At 44.8% G+C, this 24177-nt stretch overlaps 1 protein-coding gene across 19 annotated transcripts in view; it reads left to right on the top strand.

Moving 5' to 3' along the window:
- The first annotated feature begins 17669 nt into the window (after nucleotides 1–17669).
- The window catches only part of PDLIM5 (PDZ and LIM domain 5), a 134035-nt gene continuing 127527 nt past the window's right edge, over nucleotides 17670–24177 (top strand). For 8 of the 19 annotated variants that reach the window (XM_069784339.1, XM_069784331.1, XM_069784325.1 and 5 more), the window contains exons 1-2: nucleotides 17670–17826; nucleotides 20834–20969. In XM_069784339.1, the coding sequence (XP_069640440.1) occupies nucleotides 20874–20969 (96 nt within the window). In that variant the 5' untranslated portion in view covers nucleotides 17670–17826; nucleotides 20834–20873. Of the gene's footprint in view, nucleotides 17831–19364; nucleotides 19476–19947; nucleotides 20106–20190; nucleotides 20214–20833; nucleotides 20970–24177 lie in introns of those variants that run through there. The other 11 variants (XM_069784366.1, XM_069784357.1, XM_069784349.1 and 8 more) reach the window with 6 other exon arrangements.

Below are 24177 nucleotides of genomic sequence, written 5' to 3'. Positions count from 1 at the left end.
TTTCCTAGTAGAACCATGCTTTAAATCAGCAGGACTGTCAACCCCCTGACACGGCCAGGCTGTAAATACTCACTCATCGCTTCACTTGGGGTGCAGGGGAGTGGTGAGAAAGGAATGACCAAAAGCTTTCCCAGAAATGCGCTGCCCCAAGGATTCGTTTGTTAAATAGAGGCTGTGCCAATGCATTGCTCTGCCAGCCTTGTACCTCTATTGAAATGTCTCCGCTGATTTATTCTCAGCATCTGCATTCCCACATATGAATTCTCTATCTTTTCTTTGTTTGCTTTCAAGATCTATAAACCTAGCCTGAATTTCACAGGATGCTGTGTGCAATGGTGCAAGGCAAAGACAAATTTGCTTTCTCCCCTTTTCAGCTAGTCTCAGAGCAATTCTCTTATGCTTTAAAAACATGTTGGTGTTTTGGGTTGTGGTTTGGGTTTTTTTGGGTTTTTTTTGGTTTTGGGTTTTGTTGGGTTTTTTTTTAAAGTTTGTAAAGCTTTATCCACTGTCTGTAACTCTGCAGGAATTAGTCTGGATATGGCCTTTTGCGATACATGTGACTGGTCCTGTTTGTTTGGGCTGGTGTCTGAGGATTAAGAGATTTGGGAAAACTCATTTGCTCTTTCATTCTTTTGTGACCCTCTCAGTTGCTTTGGCTGGTTTTCTGCCTGCCCAAAGGGAGGGATGGAAACAAAGATGTGCAACTCTTTACACTGTGCTCCTCAAAGCCAGCAAAATCTTCCATTAGTCGCTTGGCAGGAACCAGCAGGGCTCCTGTATGATGGGCTTGCACCCTATCTGGCTTTTTCGTAGCTGCGCTTTTGAACTTCTTATTGTAATATTGATGTTGAGTGCTTCACATAGCTGAAAGGTCTGACTACAAATATTTTTCTACTGTGCTATTGTACAGCTGCTAAATGGGCTCTGTTATTTGGCAGCTGTAGGAAATACAGTTGTATACCTGCTGCTAAATAGGAAACCTCTTCAGAGTATACCTCTTCTCATAGTATACCTGCTGCTAAATAGGAAAGAGTTGTATACTTGCTGCTAAATAGGAAACACAGTTGTATACCTGCTGCTAAAAGTGGTCACTGTTAAATTCATTATAGCTGCTGCTTCAAACTAGTAAAAAGAGAAGTTTCTATTCTTAGGCTCATTATACACCCACAGTCAGAAGTCCATTTCTTCTACTGAAGATCAGTAGAAACTACTTCTTGCACCTCCAGTGGTTTTTATTCAGATGCTGTTATGGGTTTACAGCAAACATAGTCAACTTGGAAGTTGCATGTTACTGTATCTAAGGCTGTGATTTGATTTTTATGCAAGTAAACCTCCTTGCACAAACATCCTCTAGAAGAATTGGTTACCGGGTTGCTGGGAAGCGGCAAAGCCTGTAATCGGTGGGGTTTGGTGCTTTGTCACCAGATGTGAATTCCTGGAGGTTCCATCTCCTTCCCCGCTGACCTGATGGCAGCGAAGTGGTTTGCACAGCTATTCTTCATGGACGTAGCTGTGGAAAAACGAGCCCTTGGGCATAAACTGCAGCTTCGCCCGCCGGCGCTCTCCCTCCAGGGCCACCGGTGGGAGGGGAGGCCTCTCGGGTACCCGTTAGAGAAGTCTGCTCGACTGTGATTTGGGAAAACACTAGGTGTCATCAGTGAGGTTTCTTTGTCCAGCAGTAACACCTGCATTTGACAACCCACAGCAATGCCGTTAGTAGAATAGCTCTCCAGGATCTTGATGCGTTTTTATAGGAAAGCCGGGAAGATTCTCTGAAATCCCTGTCCCAGACAAATCTAGCCAAGAGTTCAGGTTGTCCAGTAAAAACCATGTCAGGATTAGGTTTGTTTTTCAAGTGCATAGAAGGCTATTTTTTAAAGCCTACTTTTATGAAGAATGAAAACATTATTAAAATACCAAGTGAAATAGAATTTTTCCTTTATTTGTTTTTTAGTTATCAGTTAGATCTTACTGAGGATTTTTTTTTCCTTTTCTCCCTGTTGCTCTTTCTCCTCTCTGCACAAATCTGTCCCTGTTGCAGTACTGTGTCCCTAAAATAAAATGGGAGTTAGCTTGTTGTTCAGAGAGGCTACTTTCTGTAGTTGAGAAGTGAACAGCAGTGTACCTGCACAGGTCAGCCTCCCGGTCTAAGAAGAACTTTCTGTCCCCAAAGAGGGCAGGGAACTCACTAAAAAACTGATTTAAAAAAAAAAAACAACCAAACAAACCATAAAAATTACAAGGAGAACAGAGGCAAATGCAAGGAGCTGAAGCTGCCCAAAAAAATTTCAAAGAGGTTAAAACTCCTCAGGCAGGAAAAAAACCCCTCCTTTTGCCTCTGCTCCAACTCCACTGGTCAGAGTGGAAGCTAAAATCTAATCTAGCATCTATGAAACTAAAGCAGACTCTCTTCACAGAGTCTGAAAAGTAAATGTATGGCCTAGTCCAATTCCCCTTAGCTGACTGGTGCAAATCCTGGATTAGACAGTAAGAATACACTTAAGTCATGAAAAAAACAAAAAGCCATTCAGGAAATTGCAGCACATGAGGAATTAGCTGTAAGCAGAGGAGATGGCAGTGTCTGTGGAAGAGAATGCTGCCGTAAATAGAAATTGGCAAAATAAAGCTTGGAGAGTTGCAAATGGTAAAATAGCTTTGTATTATAGTTAAGCAGAGACGCAGGTTTTGAGTTGACCCTGTTAGGAAAAGGACCTCCATGTAGAAGAGTGCTAGCTGATGTGATCCTGTGTCATGCTCTGCAGTTAGCATCCAGTTTCTGTAGCTACTTCTTAACTAAAATGGCTTCTAAACAGCAGGTTTTCCTCCCCATCTGATGAAGAAATAGATTTTTCTCCATAGTCTGCTTCACTTCTGCAGCCTGAATGACCCTAAGTGGTAATTTTCAGCCATGCATGCTGCTGAGCACTGGCTGCGCTTCACAAAGCCAGAGGGAAGGTGGGTAATCTGGTTCTTAAGATGACTGCAACTAAACACCGAGTGAATTTGGGGAGAAGGTCAGTGCTTCTGGAGAAGGAGGGATTGGAAAAAATCATGCTTTGCTGTTTACACTTTGTCTTCTGTTGTAGAGCTGGCCATTTTTTCAGTTCTTTGCCCATATGTCTGCCTCTCAAAATAGTCCTTAACTAACAATACGCCTTACAAATCACTTTTAAAACAACAGATGCACAAAAACTATTGTGGCCTATGGGATGCATTAACTCAGCTTTTCCTCAGCTGCTTTTTTCTCCTTTAAATTTATCTGGAATTAACTTTTTTTATTTCTGTTGCTCTGAACTCTCTATCTACAGGGATGACAGAGTTGCCTCTCACTTAGGTGCCCCAGCTGGAGAGCAATAGACAGTGGAATGAATCCAACAAATTCACCTACAAACCCCGTGATGTCTTCTCCTCCACCCCCACATTCAGCACACAAGTAAGAGGCTTTGTTTCTCTGATTCTCATCCGCTCCCCCATCTTCAGCCTGTTTCCCTTTCCCCTCCCATGTTGCTTCCATCCTTGTGAAACTGCTTCCCCTAGCATTTAAAAGCAAAAAAAAGAAAAAAGCTAAAAGCCCTATGGCATGATCCTCCTCCTTTCTCACTGTTTTTCTAGTAAGCAATCCCTACTTCTAAAGTAGGAAGTGTTTGTGTTCAGTCCTTTGCTGTTGTTCCTCTGCTCCTGCTGAGATAGGCTGGGGTTGTTCCTTTAGGTGTAGCTATACTCATTTGCAGAGGGAAGAAAGTAGTTAGCTACCTTTACAGGTGCTCAAGATCCATTTTTGAGGAACACCCATGGGAAAAGGGAGGATTTTGTTCAATCCTTTTTTCACCAGACCCTGGGGCTGGTGGTGAGACCTTGGGAAGAGACCATTGTCCTTTGGAAGAGGGCTCATAACTTAATATCAGCAGAGTAACGCTACCCAGCCCCCTTCATGTCTTAAATATTTTTTTCCTTGCTTTTACTGTAAGCCTCAGGGAATTTATGGACATATATGTACACAGCCTAAACATACACTTGAGTGGAACTGAAAGATGAGGGAGAGCAAAGAGATAGAGTAAACATTCAGAGCCTAGGGGATGCTTTTTAAAGCAGCAAGGGTCTACAACTATCTTTCCATTAAATCCCTTTCATCACTTGGATAGGCTATTATTAGAATAAAGGTACACAAAGTCTTCTGCGTCCATTACATAAAGGCCGCCAATAAATCTTGTTCGGTTCCTTGCTGCCCAATGCCATTTCTCAGTAGCGCAATTTCATTATTGCCCTGGTGGTTGTTGACTAGGTCTCTGGCAGTTTGAAGTGGGTAAAATGCTGCCCTTCTGCTGTGGGATCATTTGGCATTCGCTGTGGGGATGTGTCCAAATGAACGTGCAAGCAGCAAATGGAGACTCACACCCCCTGCCTGCACATGAGCTTAGATCAAGAAGCAAAACTACTCCCAGTTTGTATATAAATAGAATTGTATATAAAATCCCAACACTGTTAGCTTACACAAATTGTGTATGCCAATCATTCTAAAAATTCTTTCCAAGCAAGCAAATCCTCCATAAATCTAAGAGATAATGAAATACAACATCTTGCGGTCACTTTACACCTTTGGTGACCTCATCAAAGCATGCCAGTGCTTTGCCAAAATCCATGACTCTGTTTGCAAACTTTAGCTGTTCCAGGAAGTTTGTGCACCTGATGCAATGTTACTTTTATTAAAACTCCTGCTTGTTTTAGTTCCTCCTTTTAATTTAGCTAGGGTCAAGCCAGGTTTCTAGCCACTGGAATAAAGCTGAAAGAACGACCGCTACTGGAATGATACATCCTGTATCTTGTCCTTAGCTAGAGAATTTGATACTTCCCAAAGATATGGGGAAGAGGGAAAAGCCATAAACTAATAATTTATTCCTAGTTATTTTAAGTGTTTCACAAATTAAAGATTATGTTCATTATCACAAATTTTTAAGACAAAGTGAAAATGTAAAATTATTCAAGGCCATTCCTCTCTGAAAATATATGTCCACCAAAACCAATTAATGCATATAAAGGTCAAGTGTGTATTATTAGTCCTGATAACGGATACAATAGGTTCTAGTTTTATCAATGCCTGCAGTTTGAATGATATCAAAGCACCTCACAAGGTATTTGTCAGACTTATTGTCTTGGCCTTAACAATCCCAATTCACCGGTGAGTAATTGCAGCTTTCCGCTGGGAAGTTGCAAGGCTGTGTGAAAAGAGGCGCTCCTGGTTTTGCTCCTGAAGAGCAAACCCGCATCACAACTGGCAGTAGATCCCAACCCTTTGTCAGTCTCAACACATGAAGGGAGATGTTTAAGAGAGCGAAACGCTCCCTAAGGCTGAAGGGAACAAGTCACGGTTCACAAGCCACATCTAGCCATGAAGAGGTTGGCCAGCAACCACCAAAGTTGCAGGCTGAAACAAACAGCTGAAACTGTTTTCCAGGTTCAGTAGTTTTTCTTTCTCATAAAGAATAAGGAGGTAGCAGTAAGTTTGATGGACCAGGCTGCTCTGATTTGGAGAAAACTGAAGATGTTTCAGAAACTACACTTAAGTCAGGAATTTTGTCTGGGGGTGAGAAGGGGATCTACCTGTATTCAAGCAGATGGAGAACTTGCAATGCATTTTCTTTAAATTTGGTTTCTCCTACAGCAAGCCAACTTGTGTTACACAGCCTTGTTCACCGCTTTCCTATTCTGCTCATACCACACAGTCTTTTGCAAATAGACCAAATGCCATCCAGAAAAATCAGTGAGGTTGTCTTGTCCCAGCTGCTCTGAAGTTTGCTCCAGGATTTCAGTCCTCTGATGGCTGCAAGGCTGCCAACGTCCAGCGTTAATTTACTCCACCCTCTCTTTGGTTTAAGAATACCCCACCTAGTTATTTATCATCAAAAAGAAGAAAATAGATTTTTTGCATTAGCACAGCCAATGGGATATGTAATACTTTCTGTTTCAAAACTTAGCCTCAGTAACTCTGCATGAAGCCCTCCTGCAAAGCCCCATATGTCCCTTCTCAACGCTGTTACAAAGACTCGCGCATTTCTTTGAAATTTCCCATTTGGGAGTTTCTTACCAGCTTTCCAATTTTTTTTGTAGATATCCCCATTTCTTGCAGTTTGTTTAATAGCTTCCCAAACAGTCCTAGATCTAATGCTTTCCTGAAGCACAGGGAGATAAAATCTACTTTATTTCTGTAGTCTAGCAAAGGGACTCTTCTATCCAGGACAGCTATGGAGTGAGTCCTACAGCACCTGTTTTTAGCCAATATGCTTCCTTCTGTCCCATCTTTCACTTATATCTGTATCTACCTCCATCATGTGAAAAGCTTCTTTATAGTCTTGCATATTTCTGGGCTTGCAATAATTATATATGGCTGTTAAGCTCGCCTTTTTCCCCACACATTTGCTCTTGAGCCAGACCTTGCTAACACCATCTCAAGTGACTGATTACAATCCCTGCCTACTAGAGATGCCCACAATTTTGGTAGTCACAGTTTGGCCTGCCCACCTTGCCCAAGGCTGCTTCAGCCCCAGTAGCTGGCTCTGGTGATGAGAGCTGGCCCCGGCGATGCAGGGACCTGTCTCAGCCCCTGGATTAGTGGTGCACACATGCAGGGATTAAGGCATTCCTGACACAGCTGATTTCCTAGGAAATCACTCCTCAGGTTAGCCAGAACACGAAAGTTGTGCAGACGGGCTGCCCAAACCCTTGAGGAGACATCAACAAGGCAGGGTGGGGGAAGTTATGCAAAAGTCTGGCTAGACAGACCCAAAAAAAGAAAAAACATAAGCCCACACCCTCCGTCTGGTGATCCTGATGACTGAAAAGCAGTGGAAACACATTTATTTGCCAGAAAGAGAGCTTCTCGCCTCCTTACAAGGAGCTGTGTACATTCATCCCTGTCTTTGTGGTCCTCTTAAGAGCTTCCACCTCCAGTGACAGGAATGAAAGGCTGGTCGAAATTCGTCACTGGAATGAAATGCGAGTTTCCTGCCATCGCTCATCCTTTACCTCTTCCTTTCTCACAGACTAGATAAGGAGGTGGTTCACTCCAGAAGAGTTTGTTTGCTTTATGAGGCATTTCAAGCAGAGCGCCCGAGGCTGTAAGGTTAACGCTGTGGGACGGGGCGTATTGTTCTCAGCAGTCAAGTTCTGATTTGTGCAAGAAGGAAAAAAGTCGTTTCTCATGCCATTTTCCCTCTTGTAAATAGAGCTGGTGAGAAGCGGTTTTTTTTGAAAAAGTTTTGGTGAGACATGGAAAATCTGCTCTGTTCTTTCTGTTTGCAGTCGGCTCCTCTCATCTTCTTTTTCTTTTAAGAGCAGCTATTTTGAAATAAGCCTGATTAGCCTGCTTGTAACACATATTTTGGCTTATGGCATTTTAAAGTATTTTACAATATGTATGTACTGCATACACAATGTGTTATTTTCTTAAATCTATCATCTTTTTTTTTTTTCTTATGCCCTTCCTGTCAGCTAAACAGAGATAACTGAATCTGGATGTAAATTTTATGGGTGGAGAGGGAAGGAAAAGAGGAGGTGGAGGGGGAAGGAGCCACAAATTGTTTTGCAAAAAGCCTCTGGGCTGGAGCCATGCTTTTGTTTGAAAACATAGATATATACCAAGTGACTGCTAGTGTTAAAAATAACATAATGGTGATAATCTATGAGGAGGCCTGGCCTAAGTTATAGGTCATGTAACTATTAATTAAAAGTTCCTATGGCTCCCAAGTGCCCTTTGCAACATGTTTGGTTCATGTTGTCTCAGTCCACATGGTTCGTGGGATGAGGGAAACCAACCCATAGAGGCTAATCTGGTAATTCTTTTATGTGCCTCTGTCTCCCCAGAAAATTGTCATTAATCCACTGGCTAGTCCACTGAGAAACAGGAATTGAGGTTAGGTGAGCATTGCTGCTTTGCTAGAGCAGGCTGGGGTGGGAATGGGAGAGCAACCTGCCCTGGGGAGGGCCAGGCTCCACGCTTAGGGTCTGGGTCATGCCCCACGGAGGGAAGGTTTTTGAGGAGATTTTTCCCTGCTAGGCTAGGAGTGGTGGAAACCCTGCCCACAAAAGCCACTTGTGCTTGCGCTTCCCTGGATCGTTCAGACACTGCAACGATGAATGCGGTAACGCTTGCAAGTTGCTCGGCTACGACGGTGTTGCAAGCTATGTGAGGTAATACAGAAATATTTCATTCATTTCCAGGGACCAGCTCGCTGGCTGTTTTCCAGCAGCACTGTAAACTTGTAAAACTGATGGATCAGTTTCCCAAGGGTCTTACCAAGACTTCTGACTTCTCAGCAACTGGAACAGCCTTGTAAACTATTCAGACCATGCAAGATGCTTAAAATAAGCTTACAATTAGTGTTCCCTAGGGTTTTGTGCTGGGCTGCTTTTCCCAAAGACTCTTTTCTGTCATATTTAACACAGGAGAATTGGATGCGACTCTCTTGGGGCTTATCTCTGTCAACAAGAAGAGGGCACTTCGAATGAAGTAAGTGCTACTGCTCCCTTCTTCGAAGGCAAAAAACACTGCAATGAGTGTAAGTTATATCTCGCATTGGTTTGATAAATCCCAACCTTTGGGATGACTTGGATCAGGTTCCAGTGAGGCTTAGCATAAATATGTGTATAATTGAGTTTCAAACATAGTTCTGCACACAAATTAAACTCTGCAAAACACTGTTAATTTGACTTTTGTCATATAAAATCTGAACTGGTGGGTGCCCCTCAGCTGTTTTGCTTTGCTATCCCTGTCCTTCTGTTTCATTCAGGCAACCGGTTCCCAAGTGAAGCAGTCTTCTGTTTGCTAACGTGCAGAGCACAGAGCAGGTACATCATCATTACACAGGGGATACAGGATTAATTTTATTTTTTTTTTAAGTTATCTTTAGAGCGATTCTGGTTTTGAAAGTTGAAACGATATTTAGACATATAATAATAATATGTATATAACATAATGCTATACTGATAACTTTTTTTTTTAACCAAAAAGGAAAAAAAACCCCACCATTGCCCATGCATGCTTCTGGATGATAAAAGCTGTGCCCTTCCCCTTCAGTTTCAGGCAAATAAAAATAAAATGGGAGCAGAAGAACCACTTTGTTCCCCAGCCCTGCCCCCCGGGTGTATAAATAGCAGGCGTCCCTGCACCCGGGTGGCTGCTGGAGTGCCTCTCATTCCAGAGATCTTTGGCCACCCTCTTATCAAAACAGAAAGGCTGACTTCACTCCTGCCCTTCCCTGATTGATTTCATGTTGGAAACAGGTAACAGGACAGCTTCCATTGTCCTTGAATTAGCCACCTACTTCCAGAGGTCAAACAAACAGGCTGAAGGTCCAGAAACTCACTTCAGCTAATTGCTGCCAAAATTCCTCCTCTGCAAAATAAGCAGGGGCCGCAGCGGTCCTGGGTGACAAATGTTCTCCAGAGAGACGGACAGAAACCATCCCAGGCGGGCTAACGAGGGGTATCGAGCTACAGCACTGGAGAAGAGGCGAAATGCGAGACAAAGCCCAGTGCCAATTTTAAACTTAGGAGCTGGAGCCACAGAAAGTTTCTACTTGATTTTGATGGACTTTGAAGTTTCAGTCAAGCTGATGGTGGAGCTGAGCAGTAGCAGCAGCTGATTCAATCCTGGTGCTCAGGAGGGTCAGTTTTACACTGGGCACCGGCATGGCCCTTTATTTGCTGAAAGTTTTCTACCAGCATCAGCATTTCCTACCGCCTTTCTGCTTTTGTATTTTTAGAAATAATAAGAGTTTAGAGGCAATGGGTGGTGGCTAAAGCTTTTCACTCTTCCCCCTCTCATTTTCACTTTTTTTTTTTTCCTTCAACCAGCTTTCTAGCTGTTGCTTTAATTAGTCTCTAATATATGTTCCTATCATGTAGCACAGACACCACAGCTACTGCTGTGCAACCTGGGTCACGCATTCGACATGTATGCCGTGCCAAAGGTGATTGATACCACCCTTCTGTCACTGTCATATTTTCTTTAACATGAAAGCTTAGAGAATGAGGGGATTGTATCGCTGTGCTTTGGAGGGTTGTCCTCATCCGAAGAGAAGGGAAGTGCAGGCCTGTGCCTGGCTAATACACTGCAGGCACTTCACGCTCCTCCAAAGTACTGTCAGCTCCTCTTTATCCCTGGATTGATTAATTTGACTACATGCCCCACCTGTAGCTGCACAGATGCTGCAGACTGCACAAGGTGGCACGTAAAGCCAATTGCATTAGGTCCTGCTTCACTCGCACTTGTTTATATATTGTCCATCCTCTACAGGAACTGCCTGATAGGTTTTTCCATAGGAGGGTATAGCAAATGAGCTCTTAGAGACTAACCCATCTATCCACAGTTTTGATTTATCCATGTTAGGCAACCACCTTGCTGACAGGAAGCATGGATGAGAGATATTTACCTCTCAACAACAGCTTTTTCTTTCTTTTCCTCTTTCCTTAATCTGTGTAAGAGAGTTTTTTATCCTTGCTTTAACAGCCTAAAACCAACACTAAAATACTGTTTTCTCCATCTTTTTTTTTAATTCCCTGTCCTGTTTTGAAACAAACGGGGCTCTGAGCAACCTGGTCTAGTTGAAGATGTCCCTGCTCATTGAAGCGAGGTTGGACTAGATGACCTTTAAAGGTCCCTTCCAACCCAAACTATTCTATGATTCTATGACCCTGCTAAGTTCTCTGCTTCTGCTGCCTTGCCAACATTGGCATGACAATGTTTTGTGGCTAAGACATAGTGAAACTTCTCTATATTTTAATACTGGCTCTCTCTGTTCCCTTCTTCACTCAGACCTCTCAGTGGCCTTTGACTCTGGCTGGCTCTGGTCTGAACATCTCTACAGACAGTGCTTGCAGCACTTCTGCACTTTGCTCCCAGCACAGCTTCCTGGGCTTGCCAAGGGCAGCTTGTGTCGGACTAACCTCACAGCTTTCTTTGTCACTGCGATTATAAACAAAAGGAATGTGTCAGATCCCATTTGTCTGGGCTTTAGGACAGCATCTGGTGTCCTGCTCCAATCCTTATGCTGCTGAAAGCCCTTGTTTTTATGCAAAGTGAGCAGGAAGACTGCAGCAGCTAATACTGCAACAAAAAGTACCAGGCAGAAAGCTAGTTAATGGAGTTCGTATACATACATATATATAATTATATAAATACATGGTGATAAAATTAAAAGGTCTTGGAACCATTCCTGCTTCATGTTTTCATCAGTAAACTAGGCACAAAGACTACAAGTTTGCTGGTGACATTTGTGGATGACAAAAAGGTGGGAGACACTATCAGGAGGGAGGAAGATCTGAAAAATGTTAGGGAAGAACAAAAATGCAATGAAGTTAATTCAGAAGCATATATGACAAAAGCACACAGATGGAGATTACTTATCAGTAAGCTGAGAATGAAAGAAAAGTAGGAAAAAAATGAATCAGCTGGGCAACTCTGGTACCTCTGGAGCACCGATACAGTTTTCTTTGGAGGAGAAGGAAATGTCATTCTGGGACATGTTAAATGAGATGTTTCCAGTGGAAACACTAAATCCATTATAGAAGACATTGGTAAGGCATCCTCAGGACGCTATATATGATTTTGATGTCTCATGTCCAAGGAAAATACAAATCTGAACAGGTGTAAAGAAAGGCTACTGAGATCACCAGGAGTGCCATGATCTTTCCTTACAAATGGAGGCAAGGCAAGCTTAACTTGTTCAGCCCAGGAAAATGAAGGTTGACGGGGGATATGGTTTCCATCTAAAAATACCCGGGAGCAAAACAGCGGTGAGGGAGAAGAACTATTTAAACTTGGCTGTGACTAAACTTAGTCTGGAAATAAGATGCAGGTTGATGGCCATTAAAACAAACAGAGGTGAGGACAGCCTTCGGATGGGAACAGCTGGGACTAGAAAAGCACAAGTGCTTTTAAGATGTAGATTCAATTGGGAAGAAATGCTATAGCACCTCAGGAGGGAGAGGCTCGGTCTCAGTGACACTTTATGTTTGTGTGACTCCTGGACCCACCCAGGGAGTGTATAGAGAGGTGACAGTTTCTGACTGCCAGCTAGGGATGCAGGATGCTCTTAGGTCCCTATGGTCCCTTCCGTCCCTCCTGCTCATCTTGATTCATGTATGGCATTTCAGCCAAAAATATTGGCACAATGTGGGTTTCATTCTTCTGCTGGTGACACCCAGATCTCTGGAGCAGCCAACCTTGCAAAGCCAACAAGGAACTGGTGTTATCACAAATAAATCATTGTAATGTAATTCACACATAAACATGGTGCTGGTGTGTGCAAATTTGGTCCAAATTCTTAAAATGTATAAATATAAGCTAGTCTGGTGTTTTGGTTTTTTTTTTCCCTCCCCATTCTCATCTGTCAGTAAAGGTTAGACGTATTTTATTTACTGTGGGAATAGCTATTAGCTGCTTTAGTATTTTTTGTGGGCAGCAGCTAAAATAAGATCTCCTTGATGTGTTCTCAGATCTTACTGCTCTCATGGATGGTTTGATTATTTTTTTTTTCCCAGAGAAATGTAACTCCAGAGGTGGTTAAAAAGGCCTAGAGAGGTTTCTCTGCACACAGAGGTTTTTGTAGGGATTTACTTAAATAGTTATAAAATCCAGGTCAGTTAAATCAACACAACAGGAAAGCTATGTTGATTTTTTTTCCCTTAGTTTATTTCCATATGCTTGTAAATGTATTGTTAGACCTGTTGATGCACTGGGATTTCACTAGTTTGGGCTACGTTCATTTTTGTACCGGTTCAGTTAAGTGAACTGGCTGAAGTGATTTGACTTGGTGAAGGTGACATGGGGTGGTGGTGGCTGTGCCCCAAACAGCATCTACCAAGTGCCTGTGCCTGAACTGCAGAACAGACCTGCCTTGTGAGAAGGCCGTACGAATTAGTGGTGCTGGTAGGAATAAGGCAGGGGAGCTGCCTGCTCCCCTCCTGTGACATCTGTCCAAACCTGCATGCTGGGCTGCTCCTGACCTGCCAGGCAAAGCGCAATTCGTGCCACAGCTTGCACCCACTCCCTCCCTCGCTAAGGCAATATATTACATAAAAGATTATAGCTGAAGCTGCACCTCTTCTCCCATGACATTAATTAATATAAATAACTGCAAGGATCACTCTGAAAGTTTGGCTGTTTACCTGCCAAACCCTACTTAATTAGCGTTTGTGGTGTATGTCAAATGTAGCTCAAAGACATCACTTGGAAAGCCCTTCCTGCGCAGCTGATGGACTGTAATTAAACCACACCAAGCCACAGATTTCTGCATTAACCATTCACTGCCATTAAGGAAAAGGAAATTTAAGCAGGTGGCTCACTTCAAGAGGTAAGAGGTGATTGAAGGCATTACTCCTGTAACATTCTTGGCTCTGTCAAGAATGGTAAACATGAAGTCTGATTTTTTTTTTTTTAAATTTTTTTCTTCCCATGCATCGCTGTGGTTGAAGAAGCAGAAAGGGCTATGTCAGCCTGGGGTAGTGTAATCCAGTAGTTAGGAGCTGTGCAGGAATTTGGAAGAACTGGTTTCAGTTCTTTATCTGACAGTTGATTCCTCCCATATATAAATGTTTATTGCCTCTGGTCACCATCTGTAAAATGAGGCTAATGCTTCACAGCGGGGCTGAAAATGAAGCTGTCCAGGCTGTGATGTACTGAGAAGCTTCAGATTGGTTTCAGTTCCTAAAATGGGCCATGTTTAACGTGGTAAGTGTGTAACCTGGAGTTCCTTAAAAGGCTTCTCATGTTCCCCAGAATCAAAAGATGTAGTTGCTGTTTCATTGATTTGGACTTGTGGTGAGGAAATGTTTAACCTGTAGCATGGGCCGTGGCCTCTGCACAGGTGGTCCTTCTTTTGCCCAAAAAGGAGGGAATAAACCAGATTTGCCTAGCTTACAGCTGCTCCATGAATGACCAGGCTCCGGATGCATCCACTCAGTCACTACAAAGGAGGCCAGTAATAACATAAACTTATTTCCTTTGTTTACACAATTTACTGAGATTCTGGGGACATTATAAATAAGGAGTATTTTATTAGTAAATATGACTTTTTCTTTAAAAAGAAATGCACTGATAAAGAAAAATTAAAGAAGGCTCGATAAGCTAAAATAAAGAAGAAATCGGGTTACAAAAAGGACCATAAATCCGTTTATAACATTAAGAGCCTTAATGGCTAACTATCTGAAGTGGGAAGATCAACGCTGTTAACGTTTCGATCTGATGAAAGCCACGGGCTTAAAAACTGGCCTGACCCCCGACATGGAGAGTGGACTGCAGGCAGCAAGGATGACAGCTACAGAACCAGTAATGCGAGAAAACACGCCTGGTGGAAAAACGGGCTGATGGAAAGTGAAGACGGTCGGCACAGCCGGAGGAAGAACAGGGCTCTAAGAGGAGAAAAAAAGAGGTGACAAGTAGACTAAACTTGGCCATGGGTTTTTTTGGCTGACAAAGCTGATCTTTCGGCTAACTGGAGTTACTGTGGTGGACAGGATGTATGAGAAAGGATGTAATTCAGCACTGGGTATCTTTCCAAACCAGGGACAGGAAAAAAGAAATAAAAAACAAACAACAAAATAAAACCACAAAACACCAAACAAACAGACAAATAAAAGGGCTTCTGTGATACCAGTTTGAGGCAGTTTGGGCTTCACCATGACCGAAGCATAACAGCTTGCCCTGTCAAAAGCTGACTGGAGCCTCTGCTTCTCAGAAACACTTAGAACATACCTAATTTATTTCACTGTTTGGCCACAGAGCTATCTTGGAAGTGGAAATAAGCTGCTAGGCTATAGACAATATTCACATTAACCTCTTTAGAGAGAGGGTTACTTTATGCTGAACTCCAGCTATACACTGACTGTAAATATTTGCATTAGCTTTACCTGTGGAAGAAAAGCAAAAGCGAAAGTAGCAGTGCAGGAAAAGCACAGCTCATAGTTCAGCGCCTTAGCACACAGAAAGCTAATGTTAGATTAACTGCTGCTTAATTGGGAATCATTTTACTGTGCATTGTTACTCTGTTCATAATTTATGGGCTGCTTTTTCCATTTACGAGTGCCTTTTTGTACTTCACAACCGCAGGTGATATTCTCTGTCAGAGTTTTGCAGTGCCCATTATCTGGCACCTGAGGCATGTCATTAGCATTTAAACAAGACTTAAGTGCCTGAGTAATTTTGAGATAGGCTGTATCTGCTTGGCTAGCTGACTACTGTATTTAATTAATTTCCAGACTCCTTCCTTCCTTGTTCAGAGGGAAAAATGCAAGCTCTGTCTAAAATCCGGTGGTGGTATGAAGAACAGGCAGGCCACAGTTCTGGCTGCTGCTGAGGTTTCTTGCTCAACTCGCTATCTCTTATTTCAGTATTCATCTCTAATGAAAAGCTTTTTCCAAAGAGGAGAATATTTGAAAAGTGACCAAGAATGGAGAGATCTCAAACTAACGAGTTGCCTCTAATGTCTGTGCCCTGTCTCTGGAGGCAGATTAATTTGTCACAAACTGATCACGCTACAGAGAAGCGATGATGGACTTAAAGAGGAGACTGCCAGCTTTGAGCTGGGAGCGGCACTGGCCTGGGTGCTATGGGTGGGTATGGTGCAGAGTGCACGCGCGCTCGCCAAGGCTGAAACTTGCTGCAACGCCTACCAGCAAAAGTGTCTCTGCAAGTTCTCCTTCAGTCCTGATGAATTAATGTAACATGGTCTTGAGATGCTGCATGTGCAGATAGCTCGGGCAAGCTACTCCTCCAGCAAGAAAAGCTGAAGGCTTTTGGAGAACTGAAGTGGAAAAGGATGTTTTTTAGTAATGTGTCTAGCCGGTATTCCAGGCTAAGTGCAAAATCGAGCAGGACCACAGGCTGTGCGCTCTGGTGAGCTGAGAGCAGATTGCTACCCAAGCAGTCAGCATAGGGACACACTGACCTCGGAGATGTCATGTGAGTCACATCAGGGAGTGGGGTCCTGGAGCTTTTTCTACTATAATAAAACAGCATGGGAGTGACCTAAGGCCGTTGTGACACAATGAAAAATCCCTGTGCTGGGGAATTTTTACCTCCATGAATTAAAATCATGTGAGAGAGTCTGTGTGCATAATGGGGATTTTCAGTTTTGCCTGATTAGAGATACTTAATAGGAAAAGAGCACAGTAAAGAAGATAGATTTCCGGAAGAGTGGTTCGGCTGCATTTGTGTGGCTTTTATTTTTGAGATGCGGTTTGAGATGCATTTGTCCTAGCCACAGCAACTGAGAAGACACACAGCTCAGCGGGACAAAGATAAAATATCCCTGTTAAGGTTCACGTAACCAGGGCTCGGAGGACTGGACAGGCCCTAGTTTCACGCTCACCCATGTGTCTGGGGTTGGGGTCTCCTACCCCAGCATCACCTCCAGCCTGGGGGCTCCCGCTCAGGGTAGCCTGTGTGGGCACGGGCACAGCAGGGCCAAACTCAAGCCCCGGCTATGCAGGTGACAACCAAAGCAAGGGACAGCGCCACCTTCCTAAATGGGGACAGAAGGGCGAGGCAGGGCCATCCATGATAAGGACTGCGTGTTGTGTTGGCTGGTGATAAATAAGAGTTTAAAGCTTTCTTCTGCACTCTTTCTCCACAGTATATGCATACTTGAAGAGGGGATTGAAAGCCTTTGAATTACAGTGCTAATGGTACAGTTAAGTAGATGCACCTTTCTTTCGCAGCCACTTTTACTTGTAATAACTTTTAATGTGTGTGAAATATGACAGGAGCCTCAAGCCTCACCTAGCTGTGAGGCGCAGCTAAAGACGAAACCGAAGTGCTTTCACTTCATCTTTGGCCCATTCCTCCCGTTGAGCGCAGCAGCCCGCTCTCCCGGCGACTCTGTCCTGCTCCAGACCCAGTGAGCTTTGGGACTGTCAAACTGAGAGCCTCCCTGTTCAATACTTCTGCTCGCAGGCAAGCGGATTGTATAATGTAATCTGACCAAGCATCACTTTAGAACCCGTTTGATTTCTTGCACCCACTTCTATGGAGAGGCCGTGCCAGAAACCTCCCTTTCCTCCTTGCTGGCGACCCCTTCTAGTTTCTGAGCTGAATTTATTCATGGCCATTTTACACCCATTTGTTCTTGTGCCAGCCTTGTCTTTTAGCTCGAACAGCTCTTCTGCCTCGCTGCTGTTCCCCACTTTGATGTACTGCAGGAGGCGAGTGTACATCCCTGTCAGTCCTCGTGTTACTCCACATTAAATAAACCAAACTCCCTCTGTTTGCAAGGTCTGCCGCAGGCTGCCCCTGCAGCTGTGGCAGCATATGTGGGGCTGTACTGAAGAGTCTGTACATTTGATACAGTGGGGGCTGCCTGGGGGGGCACTTTGGGGGCCCGGCCCCTTTGCTTACCCCCCGCCCAGCACAGCAGCCCCTTCCCTCAGCACACGGAGAGCCGGCACCCCCTCCCCGCTCGCCCTTGCGTTTCACAGGTGCGCCTTGAGTTATTTGTGTGTAAAGCAACGGGGAAAAAAAGTGTGCATTTCCCTATTAAAAAAAAAAAACCAACACAAACCAAAACACACAAAAAAAACCACAAAAAAAAAAAATCGGGACGGCCCGGGAACGGTGCTTATGAGCCTTTCCAGCCCCTGCCCCGCTCCCCACCGCCGTCCCGTCCCGTCCCGTCCCGTCGCTGCCGGGCTGGGCCGGGCCGGGCCGGGCCGGGCCGGGGGAGGAGCGGCGGGAGACGGAAGTGAAAACAAGAGCGGGGGGACGGACCCGCCGCCTCCCAGACGCGCCGCGGGTGTCCGAGACTCTCCGCGACCTGCACCGCACCGCCGGGCTGGGTGGGTGAGTCAGTGGCGGCCCGGCCGCGGCGTGGGGGGGGGGAGGAGAGAGACACACACACACAAAAAAAAAAGGGGGGGGGGGGAAGCGAAAAGCCAGCAGGTTGGATGGGGTTTTTCAAGCTTCACTGTGCTTATTTTTTATTTACTTTTAATTTAATTTCTTTTCAAGCGGGGCGTGCGGTTTGTGGTGGGCGGGGGGGCGCTGGGCCGGGGCTGTCGGCGGTGCCCTGGTGCCGCGGGGGGGGGCGGGGAGCGCGGCGGGCAGCGCCCGGCCCCGGGGCCGGCGCCTCGGGGCGCCCCGTGGGGTGCCTTGTCCCGCGGCCGTGGGGCACCTGTGGGGCTCCTTGCTCCGCGGCCGGGCGTGCTGGGGTGCCTCGGGCACGGGGCTCTGGGGTGCCTCGGTCCCCAGGCTTTGTGGCACCCGTGGGGCTGCACGCCGGGGTGCTCCTGGGGCTGCGGGGACGCCTTGGACCGAGACCCAGCGCGCCGTGGGGCTGTCTGCTCCCCCAGCCCGCGGTAGCCGTGGGGCTCCTCGTCCCGGGGCGCTTGGAGGGTTTTGGTGGGGGTGCTGGGGGGTACGGGGGCTTGTGCTGGCGGTGCCCCCCCCAGGCACAGCCACCCCACCCGGGGCGGGGAGGGGGGCAGGAGGCCCGGTAGCCACTCCTGGGTCCCCGTGGGTCTGTGCCCCGGTGGGCAGTGGTGAAGGCGAGCGTTTCTGCCTGGGTTTTGAAATTCCCCCCTCCAGAAGTAGATCCCCCAAGCATTTGATCATGTAAATGGAAGTTGCACAATCTCACCCTTAGCTGGTTGGTTTGTGTAATGCTCCCCACATGAAGCGGGGTTAGCGGCTTGCAGTGCTTTCTCTTGGATGTTGCTCTAGCATATTTGAAGAAATTTGTTAAATTAAACTTTGAATGGATCTCCTTTGTCTGCCATTCCTGCCTGGTGTATCTGTAAGCCGAGAGATGCAGACATGGCAGAATTGAGGGGATGAGAAAGGAAAGATGAGCGATGCTGAGTGTGATGTGTGGCATTTCAGCGTGCAGTCTCTTCCCTTCCATTTGTAGTTGCTACAAATGAAAAAGAACAGTATCCTTTTCTGCTGTAACTTAATCTTTTCCTAGGTCTGTTATTGTCACTAGCTTTTACTCAAAAAAAAAAAAGCGCTACACAAGTGCTTCATTTTCAACTGACAGGTAGCGCTTTCTGCCTGTGCTGATGAACTGTATGTGTGCTGGTCACTAGATGTGGTTTGCTTTTCTGCGGTCTCTAATTTATAGTGACCTGTCACTGCAGTGGATTTCATTTAGAGGGAATGAAAAGAATTCGTGTTTTTACATGGAAAGGAATCTGTGACTAATTAAAATCCTCTTTTTGTAAGGAATTCAGTGCGCAGAGCAATTAAACGACTTGGAGTTCTCGCTTTAGCGGTGAGTGAGCCCCCTGAGAGTCCTAGCTCAAACTTGGTGGAGGCTTTTTGTTTCTCTTCTTCCTCTTCAGTCACATGAAAACTCAGCGGCATGTCTTTCCCCCTCTGTACATCGGTGCTCGTTGAGACTTTCAAGGGGGGGTTGAGTCAGCACCTGAGGTCAGAGCTGCCTCTTTGCTGGATGCCAACGTGCAGGGGCATGTCAGGAGCTGCCCAGGTACCCAGGCACCTCTCTTACCAGCTCCGAATTCTGCTTCCCAATATGCATCTTGTCCTGCCCAGCACGAGCAGCTCTGTTCTGGTTCCCTGGGTGGCCATCGGTGTGGATAAAGTTTGCTATTTGGTTTGGAAACAAGTCTGAGCAGTGGATCGGTGCAGCTCTGGGAGGGGAACCCCGAAATGTGTGTTAAAATGGCCACCCCTGCACCGGCGGGGGCTGTGTGACAGCCCCGCTCTGATGGTCTGTGAGGGCAGGCTGCGTTTGCAAAAATCTACTGCCTTCAAAAAAAAAAAAAAAAAAAAAAAAAAGAGCGCAGCCCCCCCCCCCCGCAGTGTATGAACAGCTAAAACCTCAGCTTTGTGGAGCTCGGTGGGGTTTGCAGCCCACTTGCTTCTGCTCGGCTGAAGGTCCACCTTAAATGTCCCTATACGAGTATGGAATCTGGCTGTGCCCCGGTGTAGTCTTACACCAGCCCGCCCTGGTGCGCTCCTGCCTGGCTTCAACCATACAAAAATAGACAGCATCGACTACCTAAGATGTCATTGTAATGTTACTTACCCGAGGTGAAACTGAAGCCCTTACCTTTGACGCTGAACGGCAATTAAGTGCCTCAGTTGCCTTTTAAAGGTAATTTGTCGCCCACATTTGTGGGGAGGGAGATGCTTGGGTTTTGCTTCTTCAGCACCGAGTTGTGGCCGGGGCTATTTTGCTTTACTTCACAGCTTTCATTTGAGGGTTGGTTTTAATATCTGTTTTGTCTGTAGCATTGTTCTACCAATATGAAGCTATGCTAGAAAAATAAAAAAGTCGCAGGGATTTTATTTTCTTCTGATTAACTTCAAAGTTGTGATGTTTTGACATCATTTTGAAACTGCCAAGACATAATGTGTTTAGAAACTAGCTTTGAGCTGATGACATGGCAGCATATGAAATTCATTTTGTTCAAAATGAATGTGCCAGTAGTGCTAATTTCTTCCATACTTGGATTTAAGGGATACCGTCAATTCATGCTTGTCTCAACATTGACTTTTTTTTAAGATGAGCTTTAATGTTGGGTGGTTTTTTTCCCCCCCCACAGTGTTTTGTTAGTAAGACGTAGTTGTCTTACTCAGCATCAGAAGTTCTCAAAGTCCCAAGTTCATGTTACCGGTTCCCTAGTTATGTTTCCTCCTGAGCTATGAAGGAAAACCACATGCAGAATAAAAGCACAACTAACAACAGACCTGGTTTGGTTTTTTTTGGCTGTTTTTATACTATGGAGGGGAACACAGACAAAGAAGGAAGGCTTTCAGAATGGTAGACAGTGCCTTTTGTTTTTATCATCTTTAAATTAATACACTAATCCTCCTCCACAGGCATCAGTTCTTTGGATTTGATCCTTGAATACCAAAAATCATGAGCAACTACAGCGTGTCTTTGGTCGGCCCGGCTCCTTGGGGTTTCAGACTTCAAGGGGGCAAGGATTTCAACGTGCCTCTGTCTATCTCTCGGGTAAGTGCATTTGCCTCTTTTCCTGCATGTGGGTATCTGTTATGCTGTGGCTGACCTGCAACCTTTGGGCTTTGACATAAGTATGCAAAGCCATTAATTACAGAAGCTGGGGCTCAACTTGCCCTGTGGCATGGAGGGCTGTTGGGGGCAGGGGGGGACCTGGGAAAATAAATCTTCTTTATCGTCTGAAAGCTCCAACTAAATTGTCTTAGGAAGGACGCGTTCATTTGAAATGGTTGTTTTATCTGCATTTATTTATGCAACAAACAAAAGAAACCACCCTTGGATTCTCCTCCCTGCTCCCACCCAGAAAACAGAGATGCAGAGGTTGGAGGCTGGCAGGAAACAGGCAGTTTTCTGTGCGGGGCTGAGCCCAGTTCAAACAGGAGGCAGCGGGGGAAAAATAACTCATGTTACCCTTGTTTATTCAGCAGCTTGAGGATCTTCTGGTGTCTGTTCTTGCAAATCCCACTGTTTACAACAAAAAGGCACTTAAATGACAGTAGTTGTAAATAGCAGTTCATCAATATGTGCCTGAGTGAACGTACCAGTTTCTCACGAGCGTTTTATAGAGTATGTGCTCTGAACTGGTATTCAAAGGATTTGAGGAACTAAGTCAAAACAAATGTGATCTTTGTACCCAGGCACTATCTAACTAGTTTCCTACTTTAAAACCACGTTTTCAGGGAGGGCTTGTCTTTCAATGTGGGCTGAGTTTCAAAGCCTTCCTCAGATGGCTGAAGCACTTCACACATAAAATGTAGGGACAAACTTTGCAGTATTGAATTTATAGGATCACTGGAAATCTCTGGGTGAAGAAACTGGCTTCTGATGGTTCTATACCCTGGCACCTTTAAATTTATTTGGTTTGCAGCATGGAAGCATTTATGTACAAATGGCCCCTTCTCTGTCGACAGGTCTCCTCCCCCTCCTGCATATTCATATAGTTTAGTGACAAAGATTAATTATTTTTTACACCTGTTGGGACTGCTGAATTGATACTGCCCTGGGAGATGGAGCAGGTTTCTATTTGGGTTTATGCATCATGGCAATATTTTTAGCTAATCTCAACTAGCAATTCAAACTCTGCAACGTCATTTAGACTTGGCTTATCCTATCCACCTGCAGATTATGCTGGTGAAGTTAAAATATAGTTTAGCTCTGCGAAATTATTTTTATATGGCTAAAATGGACTGGAGAGCTGTAGAAATGCCTGTGTGCAGATGAATACAGCTGATATCTGAGCCAAAAAGGGGTTGGGAAGCAGTTTACTCCCAAATGCTGGGGATTTTCCAGCTAAACTCTAATTCAGTTTCTTGTTCAGTAGCTGGTTACTCCTCCACTAATGAGAAATTTGAACTAGGGAAGCAGATAGCACTCTTCTGATTTGATGGTAGAAGTGCTCTCGTGACAAGGATTTGCAAAAGCATGGGCTCTTGCCTGCGTAGGGTAGTTGTGCAAGGTACTGATGAGCAATTAAGCGCTGTAGGCAGTAAACCATAGTATACAACTAGTTTTGGGAAAGGGTAATACTTTTTTTGTAGGGGCCTCTGCTGTCCTGGAGATCTAGAGTGCAGTCCTGCTGTAAGCAAGCTTCCCATCTAAAAGTTTCTAAAGAGGAAGCATATGTTGAAATTAGCCTAGACTACTACTTTATTGCAGGAATCAGATATGCTGTCACATGGAGTAGCCTAGGGGAATTGGCCTAAATAGCTACATATAAAAGCCTCAGTTACGGGATTCCCTAATGACAGGTGTCAGCACCCACAAGAGCAGAACATAAGGAAAGATGGGGACTGGGGTGGTTTTAGGACTTTGCGTACGGGAGGGGTAAGCACAATATCCAATTCACCTACTATACCTCAGCACTGCTCCTCAACTGAACTGTTTTTTCTTATTTGCAGTTAAGAGTATGCAAATATTAGACTTCCTGGTGCCATCCCCCCCCCCCCCCCCTTCTTTGGATCAAAAAAAGTGCTTAGTTCTGGTATGCCAATCCAGCTTTGGCCCGATAGCTGGAAGAATTCAACGCCGTGTTCCTGGTATGCTAGAACAGCGCGTACCATTCACTCCCCTCCCCAGCCCTTTTTTTTCCTGATGAAGTATAAATGCCTTCCTGTATCTGAGGACTGCTAATTAAATTATTTTAGCAAAACAGTAATGAGACAGCAGAATTATGTTCTTTGGCAAGGAGGGCTTTTTTGGTTTTGTTTTGTTTTTAATTTGTCCTCTAGATGCTGAGGATGAATCTGGCTGTGTTGCTGAGGGCTAATTTCCTGCTGTAGTTTAAACTCCTTAAATTAAATCCAAATAAAGTACAGTTTATGAAGCACAGAAAATACACTGGTTTCAAAAGCTGTTTATCTGAAAAGTTAATCTCTTTTTACTAATGATTTAAACAAATTAAGATCTCATATGGTTCCTTGGAAGAAAGTTTAGTAAGTCATTTGGCTTTGTACAGAATGCAGTTTAAATGGGAATATTCCTTGTTGCCTCTGTAAGGTAAAATGAGCCTGTTACGTGTTCTTCAGTTGAAATTCTTAAAGTCAGCTAAGGCTAGCAGGATAACATTAATGCTAGGTGTAGCAGTAAGATTTGATTTTTTGTAAACTAGTATATTGTAGACTAGTTGCAACATCAAAACCAATTGCAAGTTATTGCAGGGTTATGGCTGTCACTTAAAATGGCTCTTGGTGCTTTAAAGTTGCTACGTATACTTATACAGCTGTACACATGCCATGGTAAGTAATATATGTGATGTTGGGGATATAGCCTTATAGTTAGTGGCATAAATCAGTACAACAAAAATGCGTGCAGTACTTGTTACGTATGCTTGTATCTGGCTGGACTTCAGCGGGGTGGCTTTTCAGAGTCCTCCTCCTTACCTTGCAAAGGCACCTGCCTGAGCCCTGCGGCGTGCCATTACACAGGTCAGGAATCCAACATTGGGAAGCTGCTGCGGCGTGGGAGGGGTGATTTGAGTGTGTGTGGGGGGTATGGCTCTCACGAAAGGGGGGTCAGTGGGAAGAAAGCTGCTCTGCAAGTAAAACAATTTGATCTTTACCCTTCAGCCAGGAATAAAGGGTGGGCTGAGGTGGTAGATCTCCATCTTCTATTGACAGCCAAGTGTTAAAGTGGCTCAGGCCACCACATGTAACTGTACTGTAGGGCTTCCAGGTAGTTTATTCTGTAGTGGTACTCGTGTAGC

This window comes from Haliaeetus albicilla, chromosome 1 (genome assembly GCF_947461875.1).
Source record: "Haliaeetus albicilla chromosome 1, bHalAlb1.1, whole genome shotgun sequence".
Classification (NCBI taxonomy): domain Eukaryota; kingdom Metazoa; phylum Chordata; class Aves; order Accipitriformes; family Accipitridae; genus Haliaeetus; species Haliaeetus albicilla.
The sequence above is the reverse complement of the archived record's forward strand: the minus strand, read 5'-3'. Positions and strand labels throughout refer to the sequence as shown.